This window comes from Mytilus edulis, chromosome 1 (assembly GCF_963676685.1).
Source record: "Mytilus edulis chromosome 1, xbMytEdul2.2, whole genome shotgun sequence".
Classification (NCBI taxonomy): Eukaryota; Metazoa; Mollusca; class Bivalvia; order Mytilida; family Mytilidae; genus Mytilus; species Mytilus edulis.
Window position 1 is genome coordinate 90,061,671 of NC_092344.1, and position 12,985 is coordinate 90,074,655.

Consider the following 12,985-nt stretch of genomic DNA (forward strand, 5'->3'; position numbering starts at 1 on the left):
TTTGAAAAGTTGGCACGTATGAATTAGAAAGATCATATCATAGGGAACACGTTTAATACGTTTGAAGTTGATTGGACTTCAACTTCATCAAAAAACTACCTCGACCAAAACTTTAACCAAAACTTTAACCTGAAATGGGACAGACAGACAAACAAACTGACGAAAGAACGGATGCACAGACCAGAAAAAATAATGCCCATAAATGGTGCCTAAAAACAAAAAAAATAACATACTTAAGATTTTACATTACATACCTGCAAATGTATGTTTGCCATGTTCAGGTAAGAACCATGCTTTAAGCTGATCAGAATCAAGGTGGAGATAATCCTCTATTGTATTTGAATCACCAGCTGGTCCCCTGTTTAAATTGTTCAGCAATAGGGTTGTGTGATCATATACTGTTAATAAAGCAGCAAAAATAATATTTAAGTTAAATAGAAATAACCTTCAAGAACATATTATATATATTCATAAAATATTTTTGGAACAGTTTTTTTTTGTTTTTTTTAATATTGACATTTGATTCTTTACTTACTAAATTTTCGGTAAATTTTCAAAATAACAGGAAATATAAAGAAGACATCATCTCCCAACACATTCCCTTTTCCAAGTTTTAGTAAATTGTAAAATTGAGGTCAAAACTATTTTTTTAATTATGGCATGTGTATAAGTTGATGTGATTAATACTCCATGTTAATCTGTATTAACCAAAAACTTTACCAGCAAACAATTTCACACCTCTGAATATTGTAGGCATGACATTATTTGATGTAAATAAGCATGATAGATCTAGATCAAAGACTGTTTGTATCTAATAAAAAAAAAATTCAGGCGTATGCAAACTGATTACTACTAGTTGGCAACAGATTCATTGATAACACATTAATGGATAAGATACAAACAAAGGTAAACAGGTAAACAATTTTACTTCTACTGAAATAAAGGGTCATAAATTTAACCTTTCGTCAAGCCATCTAAGAATCCTTTTACATGTACATACCTGTCAACTGAATGATATCCTGCCGGTGTGACCAGAGATTTTCACAACTCTGAGGGGTCACCGAGGATACCCTCCAGGTCGTTAAATAACCTAGGAATTCTGAAAATGACCTGTTTTCTTAACTCTGAGGGGTCACCCCAGATACCCTCTGGGGTGTTAAATAACCCGGGAATTCTGAAAAATTCTTCTGTTTACTTTTTTTGCAACATGTAAATGATTGGAAAATACATTTGTCAACCAAATATAAATCCCTTGATAAGAAAATAATACAGTTATTGCTCATGTAGAAATACTTTATTTCTTGCTAATTAATTTTGATATACCTTTATGATGAAAGAAGGATGTTCCTGGACTGCCATTATTCTGTCCCAAACCACCATAGGTATCAAACTGTCCAGTGAAAGTCTTGTTCTGTGAGAATTCCATAGATATTCTGCCTCCAGATCCAGCCCCTCCATTTCCATTGCCATTTCCTCCAATAGATTGGAACTCTCCATAACCCTGGTAGCAAAATAAGTAATTATTCATACTTAATAATAAATGGAATACTTTAATTATTACCACTTATAACTTCTACAAATGAACAGTTTTACAGCTAGTTTCCTAATGCATGCAGGGTAAGACTTTGGTTAGCTTGCTTGCTTTTTTTGTATATTGACAATTGTAAATGGGATATCTTTCAATCAAATTTAAAATATAATATATACTTGTTTAATAATGCCTGTCTATATTGTTTGCAAATTTCAATCTTAAATACAATGCCTTAGCTTACATTTTCCCCATTATACAAACTAAGCAATTAAGCCAGCCAAAGTTTTACTCCACAAGCATTAGGAAATTAGCTATAATAGGAAGGAGATTCAATATAGATCAGCAACTACAATCTTGGATTATTTTATCTTTGTTTACGGTATGGTAGCACCATTTTCAATAGACATTTGTGTTCTCTTAGAGTAGATGGGGGTGGGAGAAGTCTAAATTCAAGTTGATTATCTTATCAAATCATTGCCAAAATGTAGTTTACATCTTGCTTCTTTTTTTTTAAACATAATTAAAAGTATGGGTCACATGGATTTTTTTTATTGAGCTACAGATGTGCAAAATTGTCAGATTTTGTATAGATTGTTAAAGTAAAAACCATTTTTGTCTTGATAGAAAGCTAAAGGATAAAATAAGAGAAAATAGCTCTTATAATAATGCTTTCAGAAAATACAAAATAAATATTGGATTCAAGTGACTCGTTTTCTTGCTACAAAACTAAACAGGTTAATTCATAACACATTGCATTATAAAAGTAACATTTACCTGAGTTATCTCCCCTTATTTCCTTATTTGTCAATGTTGAGATGAAAATTTAAAGATTCTAACCTTAATGTTATTGGTGTCAATATTGATGGAACCACCACTGCCACCTCCAGCACTACTTGCTTTTCCATTTTCCCCATTAACACTAATCTGTCCATCATTTTGTAGTATAGTAGTCATTTTAAGGGTGATAACTCCTCCTCCTCTGCCTCCTGTGTTGGCATTACCATTATCTCCTCCTCTACAACCTCTGTCTACTGCATCAAATACCTGTCCATAAGGGGCACCTGTTTTTGTCTGTCCTGAGCCTTGTCCACCTCTGCCTCCATGTCCAGCACCTGTTTATTATTGAAATAACATTCTTATGCATATGAAAAGAATAAAATGTTAAGTTTACAGAAGAAATGGGACAATTGAAAGCAGAAGTAAGGTCCTAAAACGTAAGGGGTATTTTTATTTAGGAAAACTTATTTATATTAAATTCTTAATTACTATGGATTCATTGTTTTTCATCTGATAATGATTTCAATTGATTTCATTGGCGCAATTTCATGTTCAAAAAGTTAAATTCTCAATTGGCTTGTGTGCAGAGTTTCATAAAACCACTATAAAATAAATCATTTATCAACTGTGTTCGCCATGCTAGTTCTACAGTCTGTTTTCATGCTTGTGTATATATTTATTTGTAATTTTGTACATATCTATTGATTATTGTCCTATATGCATTGATTGTTATATGAATTATTCATTTAAATGTGTGAAGGCCTTGTGTGAGATTAACAATTGTATGTTAAATGAGTTACCTTCGTTAAATAAAGAATTTATGATTATTATTATTAACTAATAATTTAATTTTGGATGTAACGCGTCTTCTGATTGGCTGACATTATTTTGTTATGAGCCCAAAGACATAATTTAGTCATGTGACCTTGACGTCATCAACGTTTTTTCATGGTTTTCTACGGTTTAAAATGGAATTTAGAATTAAATTGTAAGAAATGACTGTAATATTTTTTCTGTCTATTCGAAATAACATAAAAAATGTGGTGCACACTGTTAAATAACCCGCTATGCGCGTTCTTCAGTGTGCACCCCATTTTTTATGTTAATCCATGAGAATTGGTACCCACATTAATAAATGAATCAACAGTAAAGTAAAATTGAATGACTTCCATTTAATTCAATTGTCCACGTTTCATAAAATGGGTATGTCTTTAAGCATTATTTTCTAAGCATCACCGACTGGTTTTACCTGAAGCTCCAGTGGAGGAACTATAACCATCTCCTTTGCTACAGGCTGCATTATGTATATCTCCAATGATCTTTCCAAGATCATCTACTATCAGAGTATCAGCTGTGATATCCACATGCACTGCATGCACATGGCCTCCTCCTTGCACCCATAGCTTGTTTGTCTAAAATACATAAACTTGAAGGTTAAATAAAAGATGTCTGATTATAACCTAGACTACATGGATGTGACCTCCTCTGACATACCAGATATACCAGGTAAATGTTTAGCTACGACTTTAAACAATTAAGATACATGTGTATGCTATGTTTTGAAGGGCTTTCTAATATAACTTCCAAACCATAGGTCCTTACTACAAAACACATGTACATACATTGTTTGTGATATTTTTTTGGCTAATCCATTTGTGCAAATAGGCTAGTCTTTTACTACTCAATGTTACAACTATCCTATTTTTTTATCAACTCTCCTTACTACTGGTTTCGTGCACACTGTAATAGTCATGCCACTTCAGTATTAGTTATTCTTATTTCAGTATAAGTTCCTCTTTTCCCTCTTACTGATCCAATACTCACTGTAATAGCCATGCTACTTGTTTCATCAGTCAAATCATGGGTAACAGTCACTTCACCTCCAGCTTTCACAGTCAGTGCATTAAAGTCAAATATTCCTGTTGGACTGACTGTTGATATACCCTGGGTATTTCCTGTAGAACCAAGGTGAAGGTCACATGCATCTCCAATAGTCATGTCCACAACACCTAGTGTGCCCCTAGAAAAAAAGTAACAAAACTTCAATCTGATGATATACATTAATAGATAAGCATATTGCATATTAAAGCATCATTTTCTGTAACAAATATTGATCTTAATCATTATTTCATGCAGATATATGAAAATGAAAATTTTTGATAAAGCAAAACACTACATTATATAATAATACTCCCTTTGTACATTAAAATGTGATATTCATTTCTGTATAACCATGCAAACAAGTTGTTAACATGTATAGTTCAATGCAAAAAAGATCAACACATTTTCATTGGTTCTCAATAATGACTCACCATATAACCAAATCTATGCCATAACAGTCAAATGCAGTTGGTAATATGAGGGTACCTCCCTGATAGACATATACATTAACCAGAAACTCCAAGTCATCTGGATGTTGTACAACAACTGTCTGACCAGGTCCTATATGTAGTACTCCTGTTTTATCTCCCTCAAACTTCAACGATTTAAGTTGGAAAGGACTGAAACAAAAGAATCATTACTATTCTTGTGTATAGGATTCAAAAATGTATTTTTTGCTTAGGAGAATGCACATTGATAATCCATGACCTACTAATGTATGTAAAACATTAAAACAACATTTATAGAAAAATTTTGAAAATGACTTTCTCTATCCAGTGTTCTTGGGAAGATCGTAATATGCTGTGCCTTGTATAGTTCTGTGCATTTGTAATACTACTAAAAAAAATATTTTTTGTGTGGCAACTTATTTTATTTCAGTTTTTGCAGAAAACTTCACCAGTTGCTTTATGTACAGTCATGTCTCGTAATTCTGCCTGTCTGGTAACTCCGCATTTTGACATTAGCTTTTTGTAAAATGCATCTTGGTGGTTTTTTTTCAATTAGAGCAAAAATAATATATTACACCTGAAATAATAAAATTGTGGGCTATGTCAAAACCACTATATACTGCACAGACTTTAAACCCACTGACAAGGATGCTGGTGTGTCTTTACTGCAAATTTTTTGACAATACTATTTTCCTTGCTATTGACATTTTTATCTATTTCTTTTATCATTTTTTAATGTCTTTTTTCTTCCTGTTCTGAATGCATGAACTGAAATTGCATTAAAAGGTTTAGTGTTTTGTCAAAACATCAGTAACAATAGTCAATACAACCACAAGATAGAGTTGACAAGGTACAAGTTCAGATATAAAAATCTGACTAAAATTCTACACTATTTATAATACCTGACTACTTACTCTGTAAGAGAAGGATGCAATGCCAAGTTAGCTTTTCCTTTTATCCTCAAGTTTTCAAAGTGATTGGTATTGTTATCAGATATCCATGTTCTACCTGGGTCAGCCTCATACCCAGACAATGTATAAGTTGAGATCTCACTTTGGATAACAGACTGACCATGGTTATCTAGAATCAATGTCCTGTTTATAACATCAGTAATAGTATCCTGAAATTATTGATAGATGCATTATAACACTCATGAAGACTGTTTATCAAAATACAACTTAAAATCAAATATTTATCTGAAAATTAAGATGAACTAAATTTAAAAGAAGCTAAATGTTTCAACTATCTGTGGTAGAGGCATGCATTAATTTTTCTGGATTATTTTCATTCCTTCAATTGTCTTTTAAGAGTTTTTGTTTACCTGTAGGTATATAGTTCCAGCCCCTCCTGGACTGGAGCCTGTAAGTCCACCATAAGCTGTCCATTTTCCTTGCCAAAACTGAACATCTTTATAATAAATCATCATCCTGCCTCCTCCTCCAGCTCCTAAACTCACACCATTCCCTCCATTTACCTGTTAAAAAATCAAATCTATCATTTAAGATATGTCTACATTACTTCAAAGAAGACAAAATTTCATCAAAATTATAATATTATTGAATATAGTTATCAAAGGTACTAGGCTTATAATTTGATATGCCAGAAAGTACTGTTTATACAATTATAAAATGTTATGAAAATTCAATAACAGATTGATAACATTTGAAATGTATGTCCAAAACATCTCATACAGAAGATTTTTATGGAAAGTTAAGAAAATAAACCTAACTAGACATGTAAAAATTCTCATGTAGTAAGTATCAATTATACAAGGTAACCAGCAATATTATATAAAATATTTTAAAAGTGTTGAGCTTCAAACTACTTTCTCATTTAGAAGGACAAAATCTTTCTATACATCTCTTAAAAAAATTATAAAGTTTCTCCAGGGTTTTAAATTAGTCTGTATAAGAGTGACTTTGATCTTCATCTGCTTTTGAAGGACTATAAATTGGAAAGATTATCTGCCTAATGTGGCTGGCTTGTTTATTCTACCTGAAATATGTGTATAACTTACCTGTAATGTACCTTTTCCCTCTATAGAGTCAGTGGTTATATAAATGCAGCCACCACTGCCACCAGCTGCAGTATTGGTAGAACCTGTCAGACCATCTGTTACCTGTACAACTTACCTGTAATGTACCTTTTCCCTCTATAGAGTCAGTGGTTATATAAATGCAGCCACCACTGCCACCAGCTGCAGTAGTGGAAGAGCCAGTCAGGCCATCTGTTACCTGTACAACTTACCTGTAATGTACCTTTTCCCTCTATAGAGTCAGTGGTTATATAAATGCAGCCACCGCTGCCACCAGCTGCAGTAGTGGAAGAGCCAGTCAGGCCATCTGTTACCTGTACAACTTACCTGTAATGTACCTTTTCCCTCTATAGAGTCAGTGGTTATATAAATGCAGCCACCACTGCCACCAGCTGCAGTAGTGGAAGAGCCAGTCAGGCCATCTGTTACCTGTACAACTTACCTGTAATGTACCTTTTCCCTCTATAGAGTCAGTGGTTATATAAATGCAGCCACCACTGCCACCAGCTGCAGTATTGGTAGAACCTGTCAGACCATCTGTTACCTGTACAACTTACCTGTAATGTACCCTTTCCCTCTATAGAGTCAGTGGTTATATAAATGCAGCCACCACTGCCACCAGCTGCAGTATTGGTAGAACCTGTCAGACCATCTGTTACCTGTACAACTTACCTGTAATGTACCCTTTCCCTCTATAGAGTCAGTGGTTATATAAATGCAGCCACCACTGCCACCAGCTGCAGTATTGGTAGAACCTGTCAGACCATCTGTTACCTGTACAACTTACCTGTAATGTACCTTTTCCCTCTATAGAGTCAGTGGTTATATAAATGCAGCCACCACTGCCACCAGCTGCAGTATTGGTAGAACCTGTCAGACCATCTGTTACCTGTACAACTTACCTGTAATGTACCCTTTCCCTCTATAGAGTCAGTGGTTATATAAATGCAGCCACCACTGCCACCAGCTGCAGTATTGGTAGAACCTGTCAGACCATCTGTTACCTGTACAACTTACCTGTAATGTACCTTTTCCCTCTATAGAGTCAGTGGTTATATAAATGCAGCCACCACTGCCACCAGCTGCAGTATTGGTAGAACCTGTCAGACCATCTGTTACCTGTACAACTTACCTGTAATGTACCTTTTCCCTCTATAGAGTCAGTGGTTATATAAATGCAGCCACCACTGCCACCAGCTGCAGTATTGGTAGAACCTGTCAGACCATCTGTTACCTGTACAACTTACCTGTAATGTACCTTTCCCCTCTATAGAGTCAGTGGTTATATAAATGCAGCCACCACTGCCACCAGCTGCAGTATTGGTAGAACCTGTCAGACCATCTGTTACCTGTACAACTTACCTGTAATGTACCTTTTCCCTCTATAGAGTCAGTGGTTATATAAATGCAGCCACCACTGCCACCAGCTGCAGTATTTGTAGAACCTGTCAGACCATCTGTTACCTGTACAACTTACCTGTAATGTACCTTTCCCCTCTATAGAGTCAGTGGTTATATAAATGCAGCCACCACTGCCACCAGCTGCAGTATTTGTAGAACCTGTCAGACCATCTGTTACCAGTACAACTTACCTGTAATGTACCTTTTCCCTCTATAGTCAGTGGTTATATAGATGCAGCCACCACTGCCACCAGCTGCAGTATTTGTAGAACCTGTCAGACCATCTGTTACCTGTACAACTTACCTGTAATGTACCTTTCCCCTCTATAGAGTCAGTGGTTATATAGATGCAGCCACCACTGCCACCAGCTGCAGTATTTGTAGAACCTGTCAGACCATCTGTTACCTGTACAACTTACCTGTAATGTACCTTTCCCCTCTATAGAGTCAGTGGTTATATAAATGCAGCCACCACTGCCACCAGCTGCAGTATTGGTAGAACCTGTCAGACCATCTGTTACCTGTACAACTTACCTGTAATGTACCTTTCCCCTCTATAGAGTCAGTGGTTATATAAATGCAGCCACCACTGCCACCAGCTGCAGTATTGGTAGAACCTGTCAGACCATCTGTTACCTGTACAACTTACCTGTAATGTACCTTTTCCCTCTATAGAGTCAGTGGTTTAATAAATGCAGCCACCACTGCCACCAGCTGCAGTATTGGTAGAACCTGTCAGACCATCTGTTACCTGTACAACTTACCTGTAATGTACCTTTTCCCTCTATAGAGTCAGTGGTTATATAGATGCAGCCACCACTGCCACCAGCTGCAGTATTGGTAGAACCTGTCAGACCATCTGTTACCTGTACAACTTACATGTAATGTACCTTTTCCCTCTATAGAGTCAGTGGTTATATAGATGCAGCCCCCACTGCCACCAGCTGCAGTATTTGTAGAACCAGTCAGACCATCTGTTACCTGTACAACTTACATGTAATGTACCTTTTCCCTCTATAGAGTCAGTGGTTTAATAAATGCAGCCACCACTGCCACCAGCTGCAGTATTTGTAGAACCAGTCAGACCATCTGTTACCTGTACAACTTACCTGTAATGTACCTTTCCCCTCTAAAGAGTCAGTGGTTATATAGATGCAGCCACCACTGCCACCAGCTGCAGTATTGGTAGAACCTGTCAGACCATCTGTTACCTGTACAACTTACCTGTAATGTACCTTTCCCCTCTATAGAGTCAGTGGTTATATAAATGCAGCCACCACTGCCACCAGCTGCAGTATTGGTAGAACCTGTCAGACCATCTGTTACCTGTACAACTTACCTGTAATGTACCTTTTCCCTCTATAGAGTCAGTGGTTTAATAAATGCAGCCACCACTGCCACCAGCTGCAGTATTGGTAGAACCTGTCAGACCATCTGTTACCTGTACAACTTACCTGTAATGTACCTTTTCCCTCTATAGAGTCAGTGGTTATATAGATGCAGCCACCACTGCCACCAGCTGCAGTATTGGTAGAACCTGTCAGACCATCTGTTACCTGTACAACTTACATGTAATGTACCTTTTCCCTCTATAGAGTCAGTGGTTATATAGATGCAGCCCCCACTGCCACCAGCTGCAGTATTTGTAGAACCAGTCAGACCATCTGTTACCTGTACAACTTACATGTAATGTACCTTTTCCCTCTATAGAGTCAGTGGTTTAATAAATGCAGCCACCACTGCCACCAGCTGCAGTATTTGTAGAACCAGTCAGACCATCTGTTACCTGTACAACTTACCTGTAATGTACCTTTCCCCTCTAAAGAGTCAGTGGTTATATAGATGCAGCCAACACTGCCACCAGCTGCAGTATTGGTAGAACCTGTCAGACCATCTGTTACCTGTACAACTTACCTGTAATGTACCTTTTCCCTCTATAGAGTCAGTGGTTATATAGATGCAGCCACCACTGCCACCAGCTGCAGTATTTGTAGAACCTGTCAGACCATCTGTTACCTGTACAACTTACCTGTAATGTACCTTTCACCTCTATAGAGTCAGTGGTTATATAAATGCAGCCACCACTGCCACCAGCTGCAGTATTTGTAGAACCTGTCAGACCATCTGTTACCTGTACAACTTACCTGTAATGTACCTTTCCCCTCTAAAGAGTCAGTGGTTATATAAATGCAGCCACCACTGCCACCAGCTGCAGTATTTGTAGAACCAGTCAGACAATCTGTTACCTGTACAACTTACCTGTAATGTACCTTTCCCCTCTATAGAGTCAGTGGTTATATAAATGCAGCCACCACTGCCACCAGCTGCAGTATTTGTAGAACCTGTCAGACCATCTGTTACCTGTACAACTTACCTGTAATGTACCTTTTCCCTCTATAGAGTCAGTGGTTATATAGATGCAGCCACCACTGCCACCAGCTGCAGTATTTGTAGAACCTGTCAGACCATCTGTTACCTGTACAACTTACCTGTAATGTACCTTTCCCCTCTATAGAGTCAGTGGTTATATAGATGCAGCCACCACTGCCACCAGCTGCAGTATTTGTAGAACCTGTCAGACCATCTGTTACCTGTACAACTTACCTGTAATGTACCTTTCCCCTCTATAGAGTCAGTGGTTATATAAATGCAGCCACCACTGCCACCAGCTGCAGTATTGGTAGAACCTGTCAGACCATCTGTTACCTGTACAACTTACCTGTAATGTACCTTTCCCCTCTATAGAGTCAGTGGTTATATAAATGCAGCCACCACTGCCACCAGCTGCAGTATTGGTAGAACCTGTCAGACCATCTGTTACCTGTACAACTTACCTGTAATGTACCTTTTCCCTCTATAGAGTCAGTGGTTTAATAAATGCAGCCACCACTGCCACCAGCTGCAGTATTGGTAGAACCTGTCAGACCATCTGTTACCTGTACAACTTACCTGTAATGTACCTTTTCCCTCTATAGAGTCAGTGGTTATATAGATGCAGCCACCACTGCCACCAGCTGCAGTATTGGTAGAACCTGTCAGACCATCTGTTACCTGTACAACTTACATGTAATGTACCTTTTCCCTCTATAGAGTCAGTGGTTATATAGATGCAGCCCCCACTGCCACCAGCTGCAGTATTTGTAGAACCAGTCAGACCATCTGTTACCTGTACAACTTACATGTAATGTACCTTTTCCCTCTATAGAGTCAGTGGTTTAATAAATGCAGCCACCACTGCCACCAGCTGCAGTATTTGTAGAACCAGTCAGACCATCTGTTACCTGTACAACTTACCTGTAATGTACCTTTCCCCTCTAAAGAGTCAGTGGTTATATAGATGCAGCCACCACTGCCACCAGCTGCAGTATTGGTAGAACCTGTCAGACCATCTGTTACCTGTACAACTTACCTGTAATGTACCTTTTCCCTCTATAGAGTCAGTGGTTATATAGATGCAGCCACCACTGCCACCAGCTGCAGTATTTGTAGAACCTGTCAGACCATCTGTTACCTGTACAACTTACCTGTAATGTACCTTTCACCTCTATAGAGTCAGTGGTTATATAAATGCAGCCACCACTGCCACCAGCTGCAGTATTTGTAGAACCTGTCAGACCATCTGTTACCTGTACAACTTACCTGTAATGTACCTTTCCCCTCTATAGAGTCAGTGGTTATATAGATGCAGCCACCACTGCCACCAGCTGCAGTATTTGTAGAACCTGTCAGACCATCTGTTACCTGTACAACTTACCTGTAATGTACCTTTCCCCTCTATAGAGTCAGTGGTTATATAAATGCAGCCACCACTGCCACCAGCTGCAGTATTTGTAGAACCTGTCAGACCATCTGTTACCTGTACAACTTACCTGTAATGTACCTTTTCCCTCTATAGAGTCAGTGGTTATATAGATGCAGCCACCACTGCCACCAGCTGCAGTATTTGTAGAACCTGTCAGACCATCTGTTACCTGTACAACTTACCTGTAATGTACCTTTCCCCTCTATAGAGTCAGTGGTTATATAGATGCAGCCACCACTGCCACCAGCTGCAGTATTGGTAGAACCTGTCAGACCATCTGTTACCTGTACAACTTACCTGTAATGTACCTTTCCCCTCTATAGAGTCAGTGGTTATATAAATGCAGCCACCACTGCCACCAGCTGCAGTATTGGTAGAACCTGTCAGACCATCTGTTACCTGTACAACTTACCTGTAATGTACCTTTCCCCTCTATAGAGTCAGTGGTTATATAAATGCAGCCACCACTGCCACCAGCTGCAGTATTGGTAGAACCTGTCAGACCATCTGTTACCTGTACAACTTACCTGTAATGTACCTTTTCCCTCTATAGAGTCAGTGGTTTAATAAATGCAGCCACCACTGCCACCAGCTGCAGTATTGGTAGAACCTGTCAGACCATCTGTTACCTGTACAACTTACCTGTAATGTACCTTTTCCCTCTATAGAGTCAGTGGTTATATAGATGCAGCCACCACTGCCACCAGCTGCAGTATTGGTAGAACCTGTCAGACCATCTGTTACCTGTACAACTTACATGTAATGTACCTTTTCCCTCTATAGAGTCAGTGGTTATATAGATGCAGCCCCCACTGCCACCAGCTGCAGTATTTGTAGAACCAGTCAGACCATCTGTTACCTGTACAACTTACATGTAATGTACCTTTTCCCTCTATAGAGTCAGTGGTTTAATAAATGCAGCCACCACTGCCACCAGCTGCAGTATTTGTAGAACCAGTCAGACCATCTGTTACCTGTACAACTTACCTGTAATGTACCTTTTCCCTCTATAGAGTCAGTGGTTTAATAAATGCAGCCACCACTGCCACCAGCTGCAGTATTTGTAGAACCTGTCAGACCATCTGTTACCTGTACAACTTACCTGTAAT

General features: G+C 38.2%; 1 protein-coding gene across 1 annotated transcript in view; it reads right to left on the bottom strand.

The window, feature by feature from the left end:
* Positions 1-12,985, bottom strand: part of LOC139515761 (uncharacterized) — a gene marked incomplete in the record, with an annotated part of 192,747 nt that overhangs the window by 136,405 nt on the left and 43,357 nt on the right. The window contains 8 exon segments of the mRNA XM_071305446.1: positions 255-398; positions 1,324-1,501; positions 2,369-2,643; positions 3,558-3,720; positions 4,133-4,328; positions 4,621-4,809; positions 5,553-5,758; positions 5,960-6,112. Of these exon segments, the coding sequence (XP_071161547.1) occupies positions 255-398; positions 1,324-1,501; positions 2,369-2,643; positions 3,558-3,720; positions 4,133-4,328; positions 4,621-4,809; positions 5,553-5,758; positions 5,960-6,112 (1,504 nt within the window).